The sequence below is a fragment of the Astyanax mexicanus genome, chromosome 1 (assembly GCF_023375975.1).
Source record: "Astyanax mexicanus isolate ESR-SI-001 chromosome 1, AstMex3_surface, whole genome shotgun sequence".
Taxonomy (NCBI): Eukaryota; Metazoa; Chordata; class Actinopteri; order Characiformes; family Acestrorhamphidae; genus Astyanax; species Astyanax mexicanus.
The window spans coordinates 8,407,403-8,423,171 of record NC_064408.1 but is presented as its reverse complement, the minus strand read 5'-3'; the positions used below and the strand labels follow the sequence as shown (position 1 = coordinate 8,423,171).

At 39.0% G+C, this 15,769-nt stretch overlaps 1 protein-coding gene across 2 annotated transcripts in view; it reads right to left on the bottom strand.

Annotated features, from left to right (window-relative positions):
* Window positions 1–15,769, bottom strand: part of dnm1a (dynamin 1a) — a 145,065-nt gene that overhangs the window by 68,471 nt on the left and 60,825 nt on the right. The window contains exons 10-14 of one of the 2 annotated variants that reach the window (XM_049486370.1): window positions 9,732–9,870; window positions 4,836–4,922; window positions 3,797–3,867; window positions 2,798–2,849; window positions 373–384 (exon numbers count right to left, since the gene is read on the bottom strand). In XM_049486370.1, coding sequence (XP_049342327.1) covers window positions 373–384; window positions 2,798–2,849; window positions 3,797–3,867; window positions 4,836–4,922; window positions 9,732–9,870 — 361 coding nt within the window. Of the gene's footprint in view, window positions 1–372; window positions 385–1,967; window positions 2,850–3,796; window positions 3,868–4,835; window positions 4,923–9,731; window positions 9,871–13,424; window positions 13,564–15,769 lie in introns of those variants that run through there. The other variant, XM_049486347.1, reaches the window with a different exon arrangement.

Genomic DNA, 15,769 nt, shown 5'->3' with positions numbered 1-15,769 from the left:
CTGTCTGTGTAATTCTCTGTATTCAGTTGTTGTATTATTTTAAGTTGGCCCCAATTGGAAACACAGATATTGGTGGTACAGTCCTGCAGCTTGCATGTGAGAGTTTTAGGCTGCCTTCATGTCTGTGTTACCTCCTGGTCTTCTCTCTTTTTAGTCATTATCAAATATACTCTGATAATATTCACATTCTCTGCTCTCCATAAATACAATCAGAAATAATCCTATCTATTTACATTTTCAGAGTTATTGATTGCCCACCTGTCAGATCTAATAGTAATGGAAGATTAAATATTCCAATACACCTAAGCACAAACTGGAAACTGGAAGAACTGTATGAAAATATATAAAGATATTGGTGATTATTTTACTCACCATGATCTCATCCTATGGTGGAAGAAGTGCCAGAAAGGGGGAAAGCACAGAAAAATACAAAGAAAACAAATTATGACTCAAATATTAAAATATTAAAAGAAAATAGCACAAAAAGTAGCAAAAGAGCACATTTCTAACTACAAAGCAATATATTCAATATTAAATAATAAGAGGTAATGTTAGTAATAGAAATAATAATATAATATGCATTATATGTAATGTTAATTTAAATATAACTTATTAAACATTAGAATATACATTAAATATCTACAAATCAATCAATAAATAATACTCAGAGGTAATGTTAGTAGTAGAAATAGATTAAGAAAAATATATATTATAGATCAGATGAGAGGAAAAGGCTTTGCGTTGAGGTTTTCAGCAACAACAACAAGGGAGACAGGCTTTAAATCCATGTTAAGCAATATGATTATGGCCTGCTGTTAAGGCTAAACCCCAAAAAGCTTAATATGGCTTCTTTAAACGTCTACGAATCTGACTCGTGCTCTGCCATCTTGACCACCTGCGTGAAAACATGGCCAGTGTGAGTCACGCTCGCCTCAGGAATGCTGTCACATCCGCTCGTCTCATACAAATAGCCCCACAATTACATAATACTCTACTGGTGCATCTACTCTACTGCTAGCTGATCCTGAAATACAGTACAGCTGAGGAACAACAGGGTAGGTTACGTACGGTTTATAAAAGTTTATAAAGCACCATCTATAACATTAGTCTCTGCCCTTAACAACTGAAGCCAAAATAGCTGTTCAGAATGCAATAAACATACTAACACAAAGGCCTCTCTGCTCTTAAAAAAACAACAACTGATCTAAGATCAGTTTTCTCTACAGAGGCCTTTAGATCAACTGGTATGAACATGACCACAAACCTGGCCCTGGACCAGTTGATAAGGGCAAGAAGGAACCAGCATGGAATGACATACGGATAAAGAGAAGAGAAGACAGTATGCAGTATGCAGACATCCAGTAAGGCAAAGGGCCAGAAACTCCCCAGAAACAATACATTTTACTAACTAAATATTGCACTCATGCTCTTAACACTACGTAATATATTGAGTTGAGATACTGATAATTAATAGTAGGGGTGTAAGGGTATGTATGTATGTATGGTACAGGGGTCACGGATCAGTGCATGCAGTTAAAGGGAGAGTATATAGTAGCGTAGTTTTCGCACTATAAGGCGCACTATAGATTCAATAAATGTCTATTTTCTGGTCTATTTTCTTGCGTAAGGTGCACCGGATTATAAGGTGCATGATGTTACACAAGTAAGGAACAAGGGTGTCGCCATGATTTTCTTCTAATTCAGCAGATCTTGGCGCTGGGTGAGAGACCTGTAAAGCTAAGCTTAGTTAAGTAAACAAAACTGTAATTATTTAAAAAAAAAATGCTTTATACATTTTCTATTAAAGTGCTGGATGTTAATCTACACAGGTTTTTCTCCTGAAAAAAACGTTCATTTGGGTGAGTGAAGTGCTTGTGTTTATTTACAGCAAGCTTAGAATTCCAGATATTCACTAAGGCTGGGTGCAGCAGCATTAGCATTAGCAGCCCTGAGTGTTCCAGGAGTGATATTAGCTAGTGGTTCATCCCATGAAGCTCTTTTAACACAGTAAACACACAAGCTACAGTCTGATATACTCACCTCTGAACGGTGAAAGAGCTAGCATTTAGTGTGTTGAAGGCTAATGCTAATGTTGCTCCAGCAGTGCTAGTCAGGGTTAGCAGCAGGCTACAGGCCGATAATACTCACTTCTGAATGGTAAAAAAGATAGTGCTTCGTGTGTTGAAGGCTAATGCTAATGCTGCTCCAGTAGTGCTAGCCGGGGTTAGCAGCAGGCTACAAAAGAGCTAGCGCTTAGCATGGTTAGCAGCTAATGCTAATACTGCTCCAGCCTTAGTGATGGAGGAACGTCACTGAAACTGATTATAAAACACAATGCCGATTTTTGGTAAAATTAAAGGATTTTAAGTGCCCTTTATAGTGCGAAAAATACGGTACATAGATGTTACATGCTGTTAAGGTAAATATTCCTGGCATGGCATTGTGGGAACTGTAGTTGTTTAAGGTTATTTTTACTAATACTTCTGTTTTATCTTTCTTTATTCTTTATCTCTCACTGTTCTCACCTTTGGTTTGAAACAACTGAAAATAAACAAAGTGTTTCACTGACACTGACTGAAGAAATCATAGCGGATTAGATGAATAGGATGATATGTCTAGTTTGTGTGTGTGTGTGTGTGTACATTTACACAGTTCCTGTTATATTTGTGTACCATTACACCCCTAATCACTAAATATCAGGAGTTATGTACTACAAAATCAGAAAATCTCAATGCATTTTTGAGTTATTCCACTCCAGTCCCAAAGGTGGCACTGCAGCAAGAACAACAAGCCTTACCTGGTTACCGGGTGCCTTCTTCTTGTTTATCTGGCTGCTTCTCTGCTGAGCACTGATGGGGAAATAGAACATTGTAACCAGATAAGCCCTATCTGTTTGTGGTTTGCTCCCTTCAGTACTGTGTCGTGAATTACGAAGTCTTTCAAATATCCCTACAGTGATACAATAAAGACTAACAAAAACTAATGCCAGGTTCACACTACACAACTTTTTGAGTCATCAGTCATTGTGCAGTTCACACTACACGACTGGTTGTGCTGTAATCATGAGTCCTTCAGATTTGTTGAGACTTTTAACCAGAACCAGAGAATCTCTATAGAGGAGAATACACACTTAAAGTGAGTCCAACATGAAAGGGTTCATATTTAACTGAGCAAAATTTGAGTTTATAAATGTCTGATCAGTTTTATACTGAAATATGTACTTATGTCCTCAACACAGAACTATATCAAATGTTTCTGTACCACAGACATAAACTTTAATTATAAGCCTTTTAAACTCAGTGCTCTACCTGTATCTCTAGGATCAGCTCGCCAACCAATCAGCTCACAGTAGCAGTAATGGTATTATCTTTACAGTGTAAAACCAGTTTACTGTAGATAAACTGAAATATACAGACAGGCTTTTATTGCTTTTTTAGTTAAATACCGTTTTCTACTTTCTAAAATTAAAGAAATACTCAGGACAAGTAGTAAATTACAATTTTTAATTTAAAGTTTTTAGCTTTTAGCTCCATTTACTCTATTTATGAATCACTTACTCACGGACTCCCTCTAGAATTAAACAGTCATTTCATAATATAACAGGGTGACTAACAGGTGACTCCCAGTCACCGACTGGGTCAGATATCTACCATGCCAAATATATTTTTGACAGGCGTTTGCGACTTGTCAGTGAGAGTCTTTGTTTGTGATCAACGAATAACTGTCGACGACTGGAAAACTGGGCTAAAATTGTGTAGTGTGAATCTGGCATAAAACATTAAATGAGAAAACTCACTTTGCAAATCCAATGAAGTCCTCATGGTTGGTATTCATGTAGGCCAACTCAATATCAATAAGCAACATCACCTTCACAGGAGAGAGAATAATACATGGTAAACTTTTATTTAAATTGTCTTTAATGCACAGTAAATCACTTAATAATCGTATTAATCACAACAGAATTTCATGATTAATCATGATTAATCACACTTTTTTCTGCTTCTTTAGACTAAGCCTTAATAATGGATATTTACATGTGAACCAAGTAATCTTTACTAAACAATTCATTATAATAAGTGTTAAAAAATGCATAGTATTAATCCCAACAAGATCCTGCGATCTAATAATGATCAGATTCTCAAATTCTCAGGTCTAAAAGACTCATTAAAATGCTGGTATTTTCTTGTATTTTTGAAAGGAGGATAAAATGAATGGTGTATTGTGATATAGGCTTGCTAGACTGAAGCCTTTTTGACTTTACAATTGTTATAATTTCTCTGGATAACTGATGATTTTTAGTGTACATTAGGATATTTTAATGTGTTGAATTAAGGTTTAATAAAGAGCTTTATTGGAGAAAATAAACGCTAGTGTAGCTCCATATTCCACATTCATCAACCTGGTAAGAGAAAACTCGCCACTCACTAACAAATCACGAATGCTTCACCAGCTTCTGTTAACTTTGTTACATGACTCATTTGCATTAAAAATGATTAACGTGTGAAAGTGTACAAATTAATCAGATTTTTACTTTTTTTAAACATGTATGTATTTCTAAGTTCCCCTACAGGCTCCAGCTCTAGCTAGTACAGCATATCATTGCATTGCCCCAATTCTCTCTAGCACCACCTAGCATGCTATAAACTACCTTACACCATAAGATTCATAGCATCATGTCTATATAATATTATTATAACAGCTGGAGGTTGACTCTAGTGCCACCTAGTGCACCACAGGGCATCAACATGCATGCATACAGAACCCCCAGCACACTAAAACCTAGCTTAACTGTTAGCTGTTACAAGTTGCTACAGTTTTATTGGCCTGTGGCTCACCTGGTCCTTGGTGCGGCTCTCGCGGTCACGGATATGCTGCGTGACAATTCTTTCCATCTCCTCTCGCAGCATAGGGTACTGGGCCAGCTATGAACACACACACACAGACACACATATACACAGACAATACAGGAAAGACGACAAAAGCACAGCATTATACACTGGGTACCACTCTTCTCAATTGCTATCTCAATAAGACATATGTTTGCACCACAGTAAAGTTACGCTAAAATACAGAAAGATAACAGTAAGTGCGAGTTAGATTTGAACTGTAATAAACTCATTGACAAAAAAAATAAAAAAAATAACACACACTCAGGCAGATATGTAAATGATTACAGATGCATTCTGATTAGACACTGAATCTTGCCATGAAGGGCTCTCAGAGGCTACATTTGGGTAGTGTACCTCTTGGTGAAAGACATTTGACTACTAGACACAGCTCTATGAGCGCTTTTCCACCAAAAGAACTCTGGTTCTTGAGCCAGATCTGTTTGGGCTTATGAGAACCATGATGCTTTTTAGTGAACCAGCCCACATTTTCATCACTTTAGTAGAACTGTCCAAACATCACATCATACAGCCCATTAACACCCATTAATAGAGGGTGTTGCACAGCTGTGAAGTGGCACAGTGCCCCAACTGCTGGTTTGATGATCTAGGGAGCCATCGCTTACGACAGATGGTCATTCCTAGTAGTGATAAAAGAGACACTTATTGTAGTGATACAAGGGACACCAGCTTAGTGATATAAGGTAATAAACAGGATAATGCTCACCCACACACAGCAATGGTTGTAACACTTTCTTGGACTAATTGGTTGCCAGATTAACTTTTTTACTTACAATTACACTTATACAGCACCTTTTTGCCTCTCAAAGACACTTACAATTAAATTCGACGCACACTTAACATATACCGGTGAGAAGTGGCAGCCAATAGTAAACAGCATACTCTCAACCGGAAACCACTGTTCACCTGGAGGACTGCATCAGACACTGAGGCATCAGGCACAGTTTAGAAAATCCAATTGAACTGATCTCCATGTTTTTGGACTGTGGGAGGAAACCAGAGTCCCCAGAGACATTGCGTTTGAACCCAGATAGGAACTTGAACCCAGGACCCCAGCACAGGGAGGTGAACGTGCTAACCACTAAGCCACCATGTTAGATTTATTGCCAAACAAGTGTTTATAAGAGCAGTTGGGATTCCAGCTCCAGCAACCTACGGGTATAGAACAGAATCTACAGGGCCAACTGTAGCAACATCTGTAGGTAAATGTGCTGCAGGATGCCATACAGAACCTGCACACCTCCATATCTAACTGCTCCTAACTGTAACCTCATCCTGTATCCAGGATAGAGGAGCCAAACAGGTTACTAGAGGGTACAGTTTTCCCTTATAAACTTTCCTTTTACTTTAATACTGTAATCACTTACATACTGAACCATAATTACATTCAAACATATAACATTTTATTACATAACAGAAACTACTTATAGTTTATATTTACTATTATATTTTTTTGTCAGTGAGTGTACTACATGGTATTAAGATGCACAGTTAAAAGTAAAAAAGTTAACATGAGAAATTCTATTTGCTTAGTGTGCCACAAAACTAAACAATATTTCTTAGTATTAGACACAATGATCACACCACACAGTCATGAACATACACGTAGAACACAGTACCATGTAGAGGAGAGATGGAGGAAGAACTAAAAGGACAAACAGTACTAAGTTACAATGCATCATTACAGTCAATAGGTCTTGGGCACGGCACAGTAAAATGAGTAAGACCTGAGACCTCTTTAGAGATGTTTTAGTCTGACATGTATTGTGTTATGATGTAATATATTGCCTTTTGTTTTTACTTTGGGCCATTTTTTTACACCTCAAAGTCTGGTACAGTGTCAGAACCAGAGTTCAAGTGTTTGTTACACTGTATTCTGTTCATTTCATCCAGTTAGTTTTGGTTGTACACTGCAGTTTAGTGACTGAGCGCACTAAAGGGCTTTACTATGTCCTGTCATCATCAACTACATAGGAGGAGTCTCCCTATACTTTACACTGATTGGCCTGTAGAATATGGTCTGTTCTGAGAGACACCTTGTTTGTCATTCCTTATCTATTGTTGTGCTAAAAGGTCTGCCTCCTTGCCAAAATCTGATCTGACTCCCTTTAAGTGAAGGCTTGTTTTATTTCTGTGTATAAATAAGGGTTAATCTACAGTTACAGTAGATACAGAATCACCAGCACTGTAATCTGATGTGCTTATACTGCTGCCTGACACACATGGAATGGGGGCAGATTTGGACACAACACTGGTTCCTTTTCTTTTAAAATCTTCTTCTATTGTTTAAATAAAGAAACTCTGATCATTTGGCTCAAACTGTGGTTCATGGCACCTTTTCACACATATGTGTGCATCTAGCGTGTTCTGTGGGCTGGTGTGCGTACCAGCCCCTATTATTACCACTACAAGCCAAGCCACTAATCCTGCTGTTTTTCTGTTCTTTTAAAGTGCAAATAAATGAGCATTTCTTGGCCGTAAGGCAGAGTTTAATTAACCCTCTTTCATGCAGTTTCAATATCATTTACCAATCTTTCCTTTTTATAATAGAAGATACGATGCTATTACTCACAGCTATTAAGTTTTGCATTTAAACATGGATGCATCATGTTCCTTTGACTTAATACTTCGTTATTTCTTGTATATGCAACGTAATTCATTCACACAACATACGTATCCGGTAAATGACGGTTTGGGGCTTGAGAGTATTGAGAGATTTTCAGGGAAGTTTACTGGCTGTATCCCAAACTCACCATCAGTGTGTAGTCATCCCCTCCAGGCTATGTTACCAATCATTTTCCACTTACTCTACTGAGAGTGGCATTATGTTTGCTGAATGTTATTGTAACCACTCATGCAATGATGCAGAATTGTGTCAACCACATTCATAAAGATGGTAATAGCTTTAAAATATGTTTAAAATAATACTATTTTTTATGTACATGATGCATTGCAACACAAGTCAACCATGCAACGTTCCAATCACACCTAAACCTCAACACACAGGCTATCATGCACAGAAACACACGAAAAGCAGTCAGGTGCAGGGATGCGACTCAGGTTATTTCACAGTTCAAAGAGTGAAGAGTGTGAAGATTAGAGAATATTAGAGAAACAGCCCGGGTTTGGGTCTGCAGCCAAAAGAGGCACAATAACGCATGCACTGAACCAAAGAAGAAAAGAGAGGAAGAGAGGGAAGAGAGGATGTTTAAAGGGCGAGAGACGATCAAAGTGACCTAATGTGGATTTTCAGCAGCCACATCCTCTCATAAAGTCACATGACCTTTGTGAAAAGTGCTGTAAATGCGTTAAAACAGCATGTGACTGTGCAACATGTACACAGCCTATACTGTACTGGAGCTCAGAGACGCTGCTCAGCCGTCTGTCAAAATCCACACAGGGCCACAGTGGTCAAGGCTCCCGCCGGGTCACACATGAAAGCAGACAGATGTTATGGTACGTCTGTTAGTGAGCGAGTGTAACAGGACCTGCTGACCTACAAAACTGAGATTACTCAAAATAATCCAGTAGAAACGAGTTAAGTGGACATGGGAATCTCACAAAGACGAAAAACGGAACTAAAACCAAAAGAAATCTCAGACAGAAAAGACACAAGGAGATGAGAACAGAGTTAGAAGTAATTTTAGTGAAATAAAGGACTACGCCAGTGAGCATGCGTCTCAAAATGGCAACAAAAAGCGACAATTTAGTAATTGTCAATATGGCCATTATTTAGTTAAAGAACCAAAATAAAAGATTAGTATACGATGATAAATTCTATATATATATATATATATCAAAATAAATTGTGATGAGAACACGAACATTAACTGTGTAAGTGTTAAGGATAGACCGAGTGATGCTGGACAAATATGTATATTTTCTAAGAAATTAAAGTAAGTAGTGCTGAGTGATATGACCTCAAATGAATATCTTGACTTACTGAACATTTCACCTTAATTAAGACTAACTAGCTATAAATTTAATGAACAATAGACAATAGCTTTATTTTTCGATGTAAGCAGTTTGATTTCCTCAGTTGGCTCATTTAGTGTTTCATCGCTTCATCACATGTTTTATGTAATTACCTAATTACAGTAATAACTTTTCGTTTTATTTGTACTTTTATTCTGGGACTGAATTTAGTGGTGAGAACAGATAAAAATGTTTATGACTTTCCATGAAGATCTTATTAATGCAGGAGATGCTGCACAGTCGAACTGTGCACCACTAAATGGGTAATTAATCTCTTATGTATTTCCTGGTTTCCAGGCAAAGTTTAACAACTGGTTAATACAAACAAACCACAGAAATCACCTATGAAATGATCTTAAATGTGTAAAAAAAATGCTAAATATTTAACTTCATGAGGTCAGAATTTATTTTACTCTATTTCCAGTAAAAGAACATTTTTCAGGAGTGTCTGAATGTTTGAGAGAATTATTATTCACAAATACTGACTCAACCATTGTTTCTTGGCAGATTTTAGATGTGTCTGTAGTGACTGTTCAGAATTCAGAGCTTTAAAAGAGACAGTCATTGTAATAAAGGAATATGAAGAGTTAAAGGTTAAAGGTAATTCATGTCTAAACTCTAAACATCTCTCTTATATCTGAGTCCAGAAGTGTGTTTTTTTAGAAGAGTGTGTTTATTGCTCTGCTGTATTGTATTGAATGTAGTATTGGTGTCGTTTGGCAGATGAAGACCTGACTGACAGCTCTGAGTCTGGAGGGGTTTTAGAGTTGTGTTTTAGAGTCCAGCCGTCGGTCTATCCCTACACATTAAGGCGGGGCGCAGACGGGCGCAGCTGCATTTGCGCATTACCTTTTCACTACACTTTCGTATGGTGGAGGTCAGTTCACTCACTACCATATCTATACACTTCAGAACCGGAGACTTCAGCTTTTGGATCTGCTTTTTCACTATGGCCTCGAAGGCCAGGTCAGGGGTAAACAGGCCCGTCCTGCAGAGGAAGACGGGGGGCACAGGAGAGAGAGCGAGAGAGAGAGAGAGAGAGAGAGAGAGAGAGAGAGAGAGAGAGAGAGAGAGAGAGAAAAATAAAGAGTGGTGAAGAGAGAAAGGGTGGGAGAGAGAAAGAGATAGAGAGAGCGAGTTGGAGAGATATAAAAGGAGAGAGATTGGGGAGAGAGAGATAGGTGGAGGAGAGAGAGTGGTGGGAAGAGAGATAGAGAGAGTGGTGGGGAGAGAGAGAGACATAGAGAGAGAGACATAATGGGGAGAAAGAGATAGAGAGAGTGATGGGGAGAGAGAGATAGAGAGAGTGGTGGAGAGAGAGACATAGAGAGAGACATAATGGGGGAGAAAGAGATAGAGAGAGTGATGAGGACAGAGAGATAGAGAGAGTGATGGGGAGAGAGAGACATAGAGAGAGAGACATAGTGGGGGAGAGAGAGAGTGGTGGGAAGAGAGATATAGAGAGAGTGGGGGAGAGAGAGATTGGCAGAGAGAGGGAGAGAAAAGACATAAAGAGGGTGATGACAAAAAGAGAAATAAAGAAATAAAGAAAAGAGGTAAGAGGACATGAGACGGAGAGACAGAAACAGAACAAAGAGAGAAAGACAGAAAGACAGAGACATAATCAGAGAGAGACAGAGGACAGAATGACAGAAAGAGAGGTGAAAAAGAGAAGTGGGTTAGAGAGACAGATATAGAGAGAACAAAGAGAGAAAAAGACAGAAGGGTAGAGACAGAGGGGTAGAGGAACAAAGAGAAAGGGGATGACAAGAGAAAGAGAGGAAGAATATAAGAGAGAACAGAGAGAGTGGGGAAGAGAGAGTGTGATAAAGGGGAGGGAGATAGACATGAGGCAGAGAGACAGATAGAAACAGAACAGAACAATAGAAAAATAGGATAATGGGAGATGATGCAAAGGGACAAGATTGAGAGAGAGACAGGGGACAGAATGACAGAGAGAGAGAGGTGAGAAAGAGATGGGATGACACAGACGGAGATAGAGAGAACAAAGAGAGAGAAAGACGGAAGGACAGAAGCATAAGGTAGAGGAAAATGGAGAGAGAGAGAGAGAAAGCAGTGCCATACACAAGATTCACATATGAAAGTAACAGAGAACCCAGAGAAAGGGAGGAATAAGAAGAAAGAGAGAGGAGGGGAGGAAGGACAGACAAAACAACACAGAGTAAAAGAAAAGGCAAGTCAGAACCTCTAGTATCTCTTCAAGCCATTCAGCAGAGGACTGAGATCCCCCCACCAGAGAGAGAGAAAGAGAGAGGGGGGTCTCAGTCTGCCCTGTCCACCGGCCAACAGCTCAAAGCCAAGGCTGCAGCGTTACTTCACACAGCGGCCAATCAGCAAACTCCTCACATTCCTCTCTCAGTGACCACCCCAAACCCCGGCCCACCTCTCCACCGCTCCTCCGAGCCAGGAGGAAGGAGCAGCCTTGAGCTGGGCCTCCTTAGAGCTCAGCAAGACCTCCAATGACCGTTAGCTTCAATGCAGCGAGGACAGATTGGGTTACAACCTCGCCAATTTTTATTTCTGTTGCATTTTTAAGGCTAAACTTGACCAATGGGCTGTACTTTTTACTTTTTCCATTATCCATTGGTTCATTATCCCAGATTTTTCCAAGCCTACTAGAGAAGTGGATGCGACTGCTGGACGTACAGGGGTTGGACAATGAAACTGAAACCCCTGGTTTTAGACCACAACAATTTATTGTCCTGACGGACAGTTCTGCTGGAAACAGGAGTTTAGGTGTACATTGAATTCTGCCGTGATTTAAGCAGCCGTGGTTTTATGTTTTTTGGATACAATCCGGGTTAGCACCCGAACATCCCTTTCAGACAGCTTCCTCTTACAGCGTCCACAGTTAATCCTGTTGGATGCGGTTGGTCCTTCTTGGTGGTATGCTGACATTACCCTGGATATCGTGGCTCTTGATGCATCACAAAGACTTGCTGTCTTGGTCACAGATGCTCCAGCAAGACGTGCACCAACAGTTTGACCTCTTTTGAACTCTGGTATGTCACCCATAATGGTGTGTGCATTGCAATATTTTGAGCAGAACTGTGCTCTTACCCTGCTAATTGAACCTTCACACTCTGCTCTTACTGGTGCAATAATGTGCAATTAATGAAGATTGGCCACCAGGCTGATCCAATTTAGCCATGAAACCTCCCACACTAAAATGACAGGCGTTTCAGTTTCATTGTACAACCCCTGTAGTTGGCAGCTCTCAAAAATCCCTTTGTATTTCACATATTTTTGGGGGTAATGTGGGGTGGTCTGCAGAATTGGAGCATGTTTGTACTGACTGACCGTAAGGAGCACTGCTGCAGACTTCTTCAGCTGGTGTCTGCACACTGATGTCTTAATGCTGGGTGTGTATTGTGTGTCTAAAGCTCATACATCTGTACAACACAAAAATAACCATAAATTATACATAACTGGTTCATTTATAAGCTGGATTAATTTTACCAGTGGAGGCTGTTGTTGGATGTAAGTTCCTCAAATTTCCACAGATTTTATTTGAAAGATTTGAAAAGTCATGTCCTAGGACTTTTGGCATGCCCAATAGAACCTAAAGGGTGCTGCACTGATCTATTAGATCTATGGGATTGAATGTGGATGTGACGGAGTTCAATGATTGGACAATTCTAGCCCGAAGCTACTGGTCACAATCATTACCACCCACTGCACTGTCCACTGTGGATGATAATGCCTTCTATGATGTACATACATGAGACTTGATTGAGGCGGATTGAGGAATGTTAAACGTCAGTGTTTAACCTCACTCACAAGATAACACCTCACAACATACAGGTATGGGCATTGTCAAAGGCCGTATTTATCAGTTTAGATAATGCTGTCACATGACTTTTGCAAGTCATTGTGTATTTAATGGTTTAATATATAGTACATATCTTCCAATGCTGTCCAATGAAAAACAAGTATCTCCAAAACAGCAACTTTACAGGAGAGAGAAAAAAACTTCTGGACTTTCAATAGAAGTCAATGTAAAAAGGGTTTATTTCAGGTCATTTTAAAGTATTTCTATTGGTCGGCACAGTGTAAGGAACAGTTTGTCTGTTAGTAAACTAAAAATCAATATGGAGATACTTGTTTTTCATTGGACAGTGATGATATATTTTTATATTTTCGATAACAGTGCCTCCCTCAGGTGAAGTTAATTCAGCCTGAAGCTGCTAAACGTCAGGAAATCTGTGATTATTTACTCTGAGGCCCATTTGAATCTATTTGATTGAACCTGTCCACCCAGCAGTGGGACACCAGCGTCCAGACATTACATTCTGTTCAGCACAGCAAGCTAACTGTGGCCATGCTGTGGCCATTCTCCCAACGCTGTCCTCTTCCCGAAGCTGCTAGCACGCACAGAAACCCACTCGCATGCACCACCCATTCCCCCAGGCCCCTGTAAGAGCCAGGGGCCAATCAGGGAGTGCAGGGATGCTCGTGGGTAGTTTGTGTGGAGGGAGGGGGTAGCTAGGACACATGATCACCCTCCACTGGGGCTTTTACCTTCTTGGTACACTGCCTAACGGTATTGACTAGCTCAGAAATGACCATGTCCACACATTTCTGGCACGGCTCTTTATTCTTCAAGATCTGCCTTTTCACAATGGTCTCAAAGGCCATGTCCGGGGTGAAGAGGCCAGTTCTGCCCGTCAGAGAGGAGATAGACAGGCCCAGAGGAAAGATTAAAAAAAGAGGGAGGAAAAATGAGAAGGAAGAGGAGAGGGTCAGGCAGAAAGAAGAGTTTTAATCCAAAAGAATGCTCAATCCACTCCAAAAAAATTGATTACAAAGACGAAACGAATGGCAAAAAAGAATCTTAGCATTGGTTAATGTAAAAAAAGACATTGTTGTTGTCACACAAAATGTAAATTTCCAGATAATTCTAAAACATTTCTATCGGTCCATTTTCCTCGAAATGTGGAAAAAACCCCTGCTAGAATCACATTAGGTAAAAAAAAAAAAAAAAAACGCCAAAAATAGCAATACAAGTTGTTTTGTGTGACAGCGACAATCTACTATATATTAAAAATAGACTTATGAAAAAACTGTTTTTTTTTTCTCTTGGGTGGTCAAACACAGTCAAGCAGTCCAGAAAATATGACTCATCTGTCATAAAAACTGAACTAGGCGAATGTTGGAAATTTACTGCAACCACTCCTAAGAATAGAGAGAACTCTCTCTTAAAATGCCTTTAAGCCCTTAAGTTGTGTCCCAACAGATAGATAAGAAAAAAAAGATGAAGAGAATAATATTTTATGTATTAATGGTGTTGCCCAGAATAGATTTAAAGCAGTTCATGCACTTCATGGCTTTGTTCAGAAAAGGAAAATCTAGAATAACATTTGACTTGAAACAGTCGGTGGAGAAACTGTAATTAGGGACCACCCAATATTAAAATCAAGCTTGATTTACTGATTAAGCCTTGAAAAAGAAGACAAATGACTGTTAATAATCTGTCTGTATATAATCTAACATGGTTTAAAATTAAACAAACTTCAGTAGCCTCCAATAGACGTCACTATTCTCCAATGGGCTCCAATAGATGCCACTATTCTTTAATGGGTTAACAGTTTACAGTCACCAGTGGTCTTCAGTGGTCTCCAACAGTCACCAGTATGTTCAGAATTATTTAATAGCCTCCAAAGTCTTCAGTATTTTCCAATCATTTCCAATAGTCTATAGTAGTCTCCAAAAGTTTTCAGTGGTTTTCAGTGATCTTCTGTAGTCTTCATTAGTTTCCAATAGTCTTCAGCAGTCTACAAAAGTCTTCACTAGTGTATACTAGTGTTCTCCAGTAGTCTCCTGCAGTCTACAATTGTCCTCAGAAGTCTTCAATAGTCTTTACTAGTGCACAGTAGTCTTTTGTTGTCTACAATTATCCTCAGTAAACTTCAGCAGTCTACAATAGTCTTTACTAGTGTAAAATTAGTCTATGGTAATATTCTGTATTATTCAGCAGTGAATAATGGTTTCTAATACTCTTTGGTGGTCTTCAGTAGTCTTCACCAGTCTTGCCAGTATTCACCAGTAATCTTGTGCAATAGTCTCCAGTTTTCTTCTGTGTCTCCAATAGTTTTCATCAGACTTCAGAAGTCTCCAATAGTCTATAGTAGTCATCAGTAGTTCCCAATAACTTCCATCAGCCCTTCTCCAATAGTCATCTCCAATAGTCATCAAAAGCATTCAGGACTCTCCAATAATCTTTCAATAATTTCAGTATTCACTAGTTTAACATAGTCACCAATAATTCCAAGTACCCAATTGTCTTATAAAGTATTCAGTAAAAAAATAGTCTCTATTTTTTTCCAAGTGATTCCAGTTCTCTTCAACTGCCAGTAGGCTCCAGTAGACTTCAACCACCTTCCATAGTCTTCATTAGTCTCCAATAGTCTTTGTTAGACTCCAATAGTCTTCATTAGTCTCCAATAGTCTTCATTAGTTTCCAAAAGTCTTCCTTAGTCTCCAATAGTCTTCATTAGTCTCCAATTGTCTTCATTAGTCTCCAATAGTCTTCATTAGTCTCCAATAGTCTTTATTAGTCTTCAATAGTCTTTATTAGCCTTCAATAGCCTTCATTAGTTTCCAATAGTCTTTCTTAGTCTCCAATAGTCTTCATTAGACTCCAATTGTCTTCATTAGTCTCCAATAGTCTTCATTAGTCTCAAATAGTCCTTATAAGTCTCCAATAGTCTTCATTAGTCTCCAATAGTCTTTATTAGTCTCCAATAGTCTTTATTAGTCTTCAATAGTCTTCATTAGTTTCCAGTAGTCTTCCTTAGTCTCAAATAGTCTTCATTAGACTCCAACAGTCTTAATTAGTCTCCAATAGCCCTTATAAGTCTCCAATA